General features: G+C 39.0%; 1 protein-coding gene across 1 annotated transcript; it reads left to right on the top strand.

Annotated features, from left to right (window-relative positions):
• The first annotated feature begins 8179 nt into the window (after window positions 1–8179).
• On the top strand, window positions 8180–9016 carry LOC138076599 (olfactory receptor 5M5-like). Its single transcript, XM_068968840.1, has one exon. The coding sequence runs from the start codon at window positions 8180–8182 to the stop codon at window positions 9014–9016; it is 837 nt and encodes a 278-aa protein (XP_068824941.1).
• The last annotated feature ends 491 nt before the right edge of the window (window positions 9017–9507 follow it).

The raw sequence follows: 9507 nt of genomic DNA, 5'->3' as shown, positions 1-9507 counted from the left end.
ATTGGCCAAACTCTGGTGGAAACTAGACATCAAAGGAGCTCTATTGATGGAATCTAAAGAATAAACTCCAAATGGACCAAAAAAAGAAAAAAAAAAGAAAAGTTGAGAAAAAAGATAAGTCTAAATGAGCTAGGCTGACAAAGGAAGAATTACCAGCACATTTGTATTATCTATATGTCCACAGTGTTCCCTGTGCTATGTATTTATTATTATACTATTTAAAATATAAAGAATAGATTTAGAATCAGGAAATAAGTAGTTCTAATGCAACAAATGTTGTCTGATGAGCCAATGGTTTTCCTCTGTCATGCACTCTTCTATCTTGTATGTTGTAAACAGGAGAGTTTAATATTTCCCACAAGTTATGTTTCAAAATATCAAGACATTGAGACATAATGTACTAGAACAAAATGAATCTTATTGTTTCACCATTTCAGGAGATTTGATTCCCTGATGATATTGTGGAGAGACAAGAAGTTATGTTCTCAGTGGATTTAAGATTACAAAAAGAGTAAAACACTTGTGGTTGTCCATAGAACAGTCTTTTGGACTCTGTGGGAGAGGGAGAGGGTGGGATGATTTGGGAGAATGGCATTGAAACATGTTTAATATCATATATGAAACGAATCACCAGCCCAGGTTTGATGCATGATACTGTATGCTTGGGGCAGGTGCACTGAGATGACCCAGAGGGAGGGTACCGGGAGGGAGGAGGGAGGGGGGTTCAGAATGGGGAACACGTGTATACCTGTGGCAGATTCATGTTGATGTATGGCAAAACCAATATGATATTGTAAAGTAATTAACCTCCAATTAAAATAAATAAATTTATATTTTTTTAAAAAAGAGTGAAACACTTGTGGTTGTTTATAATCTAAATTATTTCCTCTGAGAAAGAGTTCAGTCCTAGGGATTTGGTCCCTCGGTGGCAATTCTGGTATAAACTCCTCAGGTTCTTCACTCCCATGCTGTCACTGAGAAATCACTCTTCTTTCACAGGTAAGGCTAGGTATTGTTAAAATATATTGTTAAATCTAGAAATAAATATTTTAATCAATTAGAATAAAATTATGGCCTGAAATGTATTCTCATCCATTAGCAATTTTTTAACAATTCTTAAATAAATTTAAATAAAATTTCTGAGTTTATATTGAAAAGTGAAGTGAAAGTCACTCAGTCATGTCTAACTCTTTGCGACCCCATGGACTATAAAATCCACAGAATTCTCCAGGTCAGAATACTGGAATGGGTAGCCATTCCATTCTCCAGGGGATCTTCCTGACCCAGGGATTAAACCCAGGCCTCCTGCATTGCAGGCAGATTCTTTACCAGCTGAGCCACCAGGGAAGCCCAAGAATACTGGCATGGGTAGCCTATCATTTCTCCAGCAGATATCCCTGACCCAGAAATTGAACTGTTGTCTCCCACATTGCAGGTGGATTCTTTACCAACTGAGCTACTAGGGAAGCCCCTCCCTCCAAAAAAAAAAGGGGGGGGGGCTTTTCTGGGATTATATTGAAAATAAAGAAAGAAAGAAAGTGAAGTCGCTCAGTCGTGTCTGACTCTTTGCGACCCTGTGGACTGTAGCCCACCAGGCTCCTCTGTCCATGGAATTCTCCAGGCAAGAATACTGGAGTGGGTTGCCATTTCCTTCTCCAGGGGATCTTCCCGACCCGGGGATTGAACCCAGGTCTCCCGCATTGCAGGCAGACACTTTAACCTCTGATTATTGAAAAGAGAAGTACATATTTAGAATAAATACAATGGGAGAAACATTCTTCACTGAAAATGAAGAATGATTGAAGATTTCCACTGTGTGGAAATCATTATTATTTTATGTCAGGCAAATTTCGTTTTAAATAGTTATTTTTCTTCCTTTTTCTCTATAACATAGGTAAAAGAAGTAGTGCTATATAGATTATCACCTAAGTAATTACTGCTTATTGAGTCCCTTCTGGCATAAAAGTGAAAAAAAAAATGGGAAAGTCACTCAGTCATGTACAATTACTTGGTACCAAATGGACTATAACTCACCAGGCTTCTCTGTCCATGGGATCCTCCGGGCAAGAATACTGGAGTGGGTACATATTCCCTCGAGAGGATCTTCCCAATCTGGGGTTTCAACCTGTGTCTCCTACATTGCAGTCAGATTCTTTACCAACTGAGCCACAGGGAAGCCCAATTTCTACTATCAGTTCAGTTCAGTTCAGTTGCTCAGTCCTGTCCGACTCTTTGCGGCCCCATGAATCGCAGCACGCCAGGCCTCCCTGTCTATCACCAACTCCCGGAGTTCACTCAGACTCACGTCCATCGAGTCTGTGATGCCATCCAGCCATCTCATCCTCGGTCATCCCCTTCTCCTCCTGCCCCCAATCCCTCCCAGCATCAGAGTCTTTTCCAATAAGTCAACTCTTTGCATGAGGTGGCCAAAGTACTGGAGTTTCAGCTTTAGCATCATTTCTTCCAAAGAAATCCCAGGGTTGATCTCCTTCAGAATGGACTGGTTGGATCTCCTTGCAGTCCAAGGGACTCTCAAGAGTCTTCTCCAACAACACAGTTCAAAAGCATCAATGCTTTGGCGCTCAGCTTTCTTCACAGTCCAACTCTCACATCCATACATGACCACAGGAAAAACCATAGCCTTGATTAGGTGGACCTTAGTCGGCAAAGTAATGTCTCTGCTTTTGAATATGCTATCTAGGTTGGTCATAACTTTTCTTCCAAGGAGTAAGCATCTTTTAATTTCATGGCTGCAATCACCATCTGCAGTGATTTTGAGCCCAAAAAAATAGTCTGACATTTTCCACTGTTTCCCCATCTATTTCTCATGAAGTGATGGGACCAGACGCCGTGATCTTCATTTTCTGAATGTTGAGCTTTAAGCCAACTTTTTCGCTCTCCTCTTTCACTTTCATCAACAGGCTTTCTAGTTCCTCTTCACTTTCTGCCATAAGAGTGGTGTCATTTGCATATCTGAGGTTACTGATATTTCTCCTGGCAATCTTGATTCCAGCTTGTGTTTCTTCCAACCCAGCGTTTCTCATGATGTACTCTGCATAAAAGTTAAATAAGCAGGGTCACAATATACAACCTTGATGTACTCCTTTTCCTATTTGGAACCAGTCTGTTGTTCCATGTCCAGTTATAACTGTTGCTTCCTGACCTGCATACAGATTTCTCAAGAGGCAGGTCAGGTGGTCTGGTATTCCCATCTCTTTCAGAATTTTCCACAGTTTATTGTGATCCACACAGTCAAAGGCTTTGGCATAGTCAATAAAGCAGAAATAGATGTTTTTTCTGGAGCTCTCTTGCTTTTTCCATGATCCAGTGGATGTTGGCAATTTGATCTCTCATTCCTCTGCCTTTTCTAAAACTAGCTTGAACATCTGGAAGTTCACGGTTCACATATTGCTGAAGCCTGGCTTGGAGAATTTTGAGCATTACTTTACTAGCATGTGAGATGAGGGCAATTGTGCAGTAGTTTGAGCATTCTTTGACATTGCCTTTCTTTGGGATTGGAATGAAAACTGACCTTTTCCAGTCCTGTGGCCACTGCTGAATTTTCCAAATTTGCTGGCATATTGAGTGTAGCACTTTCACAGCATCATCGTTCAGGATTTGAAATAGCTCAACAGAAATTCCATCACCTCCACTAGCTTTGTTCATAGTGATGCTTTCTAAGGCCCACTTGACTTCACATTCCAGGATGTCTGGCTCTAGGTGAGTAATCACACCATCGTGATTATCTGCGTCATGAAGATCTTTTTTGTACAGTTCTTCCATGTATTCTTGCCACCTCTTCTTAATATCTTCTGCTTCTGTTAGGTCCATACCGTTTCTGTCCTTTATCGAGTCCATCTTTGCATGAAATGTTCCCTTGTTATCTCTAATTTTCTTGAAGAGATCTTTAGTCTTTCCCATTCTGTTCTTTTCTTCTATTTCTTTGCATTTATTGCTGAAGAAGGCTTTCTTATCTCTTCTTGTTATTCTTTGGAACTCTGTATTCAGATGCTTATATCTTTCCTTTTCTCCTTTGCTTTTCATCTCTCTTCTTTGCACAGCTATTTGTAAGGCCTCCCCAGACAGCCATTTTGCTTTTTTTGCATTTCTTTTCCATGGGGATGGTTTTAATCCCTGTCTCCTGTACAATGTCACAAACCTCATTCCATAGTTCATCAGGCACTCTATCTATCAAATCTAGGTCCTTAAATCTATTTCTCACTTCCACTGTATAATCATAAGGGATTTGATTTAGGTCATACCTGAATGGTCTAGCGGTTTTCCCTACTTTCTTCGATTTCAGTCTGAATTTGGCAATAAGGAGTTCATGACCTGAGCCACAGTCTGCCCCTGGTCTTGTTTTTGTTGACTGTATAGAGCTTCTCCATCTTTGGCTGCTAAAAATATAATCAATCTGATTTCGATGTTGACCATCTGGTGATGTCCATGTGCAGAGTCTTCTCTCATGTTGTTGGAAGAGGGTGTTTGCTATGATCAGTGCATTTTCTTGGCAAAACTCTATTAGTCTTTGCCCTGCTTCATTCTGCATTCCAAGGCCAAATTTGCCTGTTACTCCAGGTGTTTCTTGACTTCCTACTTTTGCATTCCAGTCCCCTATAATGAAAAGGGCATATTTTGGGGCTGTTAGTTCTAAAAGGTCTTGTAGGTCTTCAGAGAACCATTCAACTTCAGCTTCTTCAGAGTTACTGGTTGGGGCATAGACTCGGATTACCATGATATTAAATGGTTTGCCTTGGAAACGAACAGAGATCATTCTGTCATTTTTGAGATTGCATCCAAGTACTGCATTTCGGATTCTGATTCCTAGAATGTCGACATTCACCCTTGCCATCTCTTGTTTGACCACTTCCAATTTGCCTTGATTCATGGACCTGACATTCCAGGTTCCTATGCAATATTGCTCTTTACAGCATCAGACCTTGCTTCTTTCACCAGTCACATCCACAGCTGGGTATTGTTTTTGCTTTGGCTCCATCCCTTCATTCTTTCTGGAGTTATTTCTCCACTGATCTCCAGTAGCATATTGGGCACCTACTGACCTGGGGAGTTCCTCTTTCAGAATCCTATCATTTTGCCTTTTCATACTGTTCATGGGGTTCTCAAGGCAAGAATACTGAAGTGGTTTTCCATTTCCTTCTCCAGTGGACCACATTCTGTCAGACCTCTCCACAATGACCCTCCCGTCTTGGGTTGCCCCACGGGCATGGCTTAGTTTCATTGATTTAGACAAGGCTGTAGTCCTAGTGTGATTAGATACTGCCTCTCTAATTGCCACTAACTTTCACCTGATGAAGGTGATAGGTTTCCCTCTAAAAGGGCTATCATAAACACACACATCAAATATAAGACACAATTCACTTTGAGAAATGTTAAAACGTGACTCAGATTCAATAGCCATTTTTAAGTATTAGGTTGGTTGTTTTCGACACTTCCCTCATGGAGAAGTAAGTGCAAGATTTCATTAGGTGAAAATTGCAACCTTCATTAACATACAGATTTTTTAAAACTGAGTAGGCTTAAATTCTTCTATTTTTCTCATAGTACAAAAATTTATTACTGTACCATGAAGGGGTATCATATTGGAAAAAGCTATAGATCATAGGTCACAGACAGAGCCTCAAGGTAAGTATGATTGTCAAGAGCACAAATCTCATTAGTCCCCAAGGCCATTTCTGTCCACTTCTGAGTTTTTCTTGCCCAATCATGTAGGATATTGTGTTCCATTTTTGAAAAGAAAGATCATGACTGTAAAGTACTGAGGTAAATGATCTTAAATGTTCATTGCTCGCACTGCCTCATTTCCATGCAGTAAAAGTTGAATGGAGATGTTAAATATCTTAACTGATGATTGAATAGATACAAACCTTAAAGACACAAACCAGAAACAAAGAATGTTTGCTTATTATAACTATAACTTTAATCTTAGGAATTTAGAAAAACCAAATGATTGTGGTTTCATAGATTTAAATGACTTGCCTTGCATTTTATCACCCTGGGTAATAAGTTCAAATATCTCAAGTAGATAATGAAATAGTTCAAATGGGTAGGAAAGCAGGAGTGGTTCATTTACAAAGGGCATTACATGTGACCCATGTCCATCCCTAACCTTGTAGCTCTTAATGAGTCTTATAACAATGACATACCTGGTTATGTGCTATTGAAGGAAAGTGTAGATTTTTTTGAGTATGGCCTTCATGGTCTCCTTTATCATGCACAAAATTTGAGAATTGAAGTTTGTGGTTTCTTTGCCTACTGTCTCAGTTTTATAGGTAATATGATTATTTTATTATCAGTGTGATCTTTTACATGTTTTAAGAAAGTTGAATTCTTGTCATAAAGTTTACTCTTCTTCTCTGCAAGAGTTAAAATGAGGTAAAGTTACAACAAAATCATTATGGTTTGGGGACATGTCTGTCAATCATTTTAAGTAATTGTCTTCTCCCATCAAACGAAATTTTTGATACATTATTTTCCCCTAATCACTCTGTCCTTTAATATTTGATACCACTTGAGAGTCCCTTGGACTGCAAGGAGATCCAACCAGTCCATTCTGAAGGAGATCAACCCTGGGATTTCTTTGGAAGGAATGACGCTAAAGCTGAAACTCCAGTACTTTGGCCACCTCATGAGAAGAGTTGACTCCTTGGAAAAGACTCTAATGCTGGGAGGGCTTGGGGGCAGGAGGAGAAGGGGATGACCGAGGATGAGATGGCTGGATGGCATCACTGACTTGATGGCCATGAGTCTGAGTGAACTCTGGGAGATGGTGATGGACAGGGAGGCCTGGCGTGCTGAGATTCATGGGGTCACAAAGAGTCGGACAGGACTGAGCGACTGAACTAAACTAAACTGATATGTATAAAAATACACACATACTATTTATATACTATATGCTTATCTGTTTTCATAGAAAATCACTTATTTACTTTTATGTCCCATGAACCAATTTTTGCCTTCAATAATTGGCTGTAATATAATAATCTAAGTATATCCAGAGATGTCTTTAAAAATTAAGCAAAATTTGTTGATGTGAGGGCCTCTGGAGTTAGGCAGGAGTAGATAAAATGAGCATGTAACACAGGGTGAGGGACTAGGTTGAAAATGACCTTGAGGTTAGAGTGGCAGATAGACAGACACTGGTTCTATAAAGATCTATTTATTCCACACCTTAAATTCATTCCATTGTGCCTAGAAGTGTGGGACGGGGAGAGGAGAGGGGATATGTGTATAATTATGACTAATCTGCATTGTTGTATGGCAGAAACCAACACAATATTATAAAACAATTTTCCTAAAATTAAAAAATAAATTGAAGAAAAGAGAATTTAAAAAATCATTCCATTGTGAATAAATCTTTCAATTACTGATGTTTTAGATACCACATAAAAATTATACTGAAAATAAATGATTATAATTTCAAATAAAAGTAATGATTAAAGGAATTGAAAGTGACCAATTAATGATAATGATTTTTAGGAAAGATAAAAGCTTCAACTATGAAAAGAAATGTAAAAAAAAAAATTTGAAAATATGATTGTTTTTATGCAAAGGACCTCTCTTTCCCTTTTGTTGTTAGTCACTCAGTCATGTCCAAGCAAGCATTTATGACCCGATGGACTGTAGAGTGCCAGGATCCTCTGTGCATGGAATTCTCCAGGCATGGTTACTGGAGTGAGTTTCCATTTCCTTTTTCATGGGCTCTTATCCAACCAGGGATCAAACCAGTGTCTTCCACATTGCAGGCAGATTCTTTAATGACTTGAGCCACCAGTGAAGCTGAAAGGAACTCTACTTTTAAAGTTAAATATTGAAAACATTAATGCTTGATTACTAGGTGGTTTCTGCTTTACAAAAAAAATTTTTGATGTGGACCATTTCTGAAGTCTTTACTGAATTTCTTAAAACGTTTGCCAAGAGGCATGTGATATCTTAGATCCCTAACTGGGGATCAAACTCTTATCCCCTGCATTGGAAGGTGAAATTTTAACCACTGGATTACCAAGAATGTCTGTTAGATTATTTCTTTATGCCATAAGTATTTACAAGTTTGAGAGGAGTAGGCATCAGATTAATTGATGTGAACAATGGAAAAATGATGAAAGATAAATTTATTTTTATTTCCTTTACATTAGATCTTATTGGAAGCTGAGCAAACACAATGTTAAAGGAAAACTATACAGAGGTGACTGAGTTTATCCTCCTGGGACTGACAGATCGAGCTGACTTGCAGCCTGTCCTTTTTGTGGTCTTCCTAGTCATCTACCTGATCACAGTCATCGGCAATGTAAGCATGATTTTGTTAATCAGAACTGACTCAAAGCTTCAGACTCCAATGTACTTCTTCCTCAGCCACCTCTCCTTTGTAGATCTCTGTTATGCCACCACTGTCACTCCTCAGATGCTGGTTCATTTCTTATGCAAGAGGAAAACCATTTCCTTCCTTGGCTGCTTTATACAGTTCCACTTTTTCATTGCCTTGGTGATTGCAGATTATTATATGCTCACAGTGATGGCTTATGATCGCTATGTGGCCATCTGCAAACCATTGTTATATGGCAGCAAGATGTCCCGAGGGGTCTGCCTTTCTCTTGTTGCTGCTCCTTATTCTTATGGCTTTGCAAATGGTCTTGCCCAGACCATCCTGATGCTCCGTCTCTCCTTCTGTGGACCCAATGAAATCAACCACTTTTACTGTGTGGACCCACCTCTCCTAGTCCTGGCCTGCTCAGATACTAATTTCAATGAGACTGCCACATTTGTGGGGGCTGGTTTCAACCTCATGTGTTCTCTCACCAACATTTTCATCTCCTACATTTTCATCTTTAGACCCATTCTGCATATCCACTCTACAGAAGGGAGACACAAGGCCTTCTCTACCTGTGGGTCTCTCCTGACAGCTGTCACTGCCTTTTATTGGACACTGTTCTGCATGTATCTGAGGCCCCCTTCTGAGACAACAGGGCAAAATTGTAGCTGTTTTTTAATATCTTTGTGAGTCCTATGCTACATCCTTTGATCTACAGCCTTAAGAACAAAGACGTTAAAAACACAGTAAGGAGAATGATAGAAAGGAAATTTTTTTCCCAAGTACAGTGCACATTTTGATCACAGGTATATAACATATCCATATTGTCTGATCAATTAGTGAGTTATTTAAAATAAAAAATCATTTTGCCTCTGAATTATTTTTTCTTTTGTAATTCACATATAAAACTTGGAAGACTGTTAGCCTATTGTTAGTTGTGACTCAGTGTATTAAAAAAAACACACACACATATAAATTAAAACACAAGACCAAGCAGCATTGTTATTGCTGTATAAAACTAATAAAGGACAGTTTATTATATCCACTTTACTCATAATTGTACAGAGTTTTAATATACAGTCCTACAGCCTTCCAAACAAAGATGTAAAAAAGAGCAATAAGCAAAGTGTTACAAGAGAAATTGTTTGTCAAATCAGATACACATTTCACCAGATGTATGT

The sequence above is a fragment of the Capricornis sumatraensis genome, chromosome 3 (genome assembly GCF_032405125.1).
Source record: "Capricornis sumatraensis isolate serow.1 chromosome 3, serow.2, whole genome shotgun sequence".
In the NCBI taxonomy this organism is placed as follows: domain Eukaryota; kingdom Metazoa; phylum Chordata; class Mammalia; order Artiodactyla; family Bovidae; genus Capricornis; species Capricornis sumatraensis.
The sequence above is the reverse complement of the archived record's forward strand: the minus strand, read 5'-3'. Positions and strand labels throughout refer to the sequence as shown.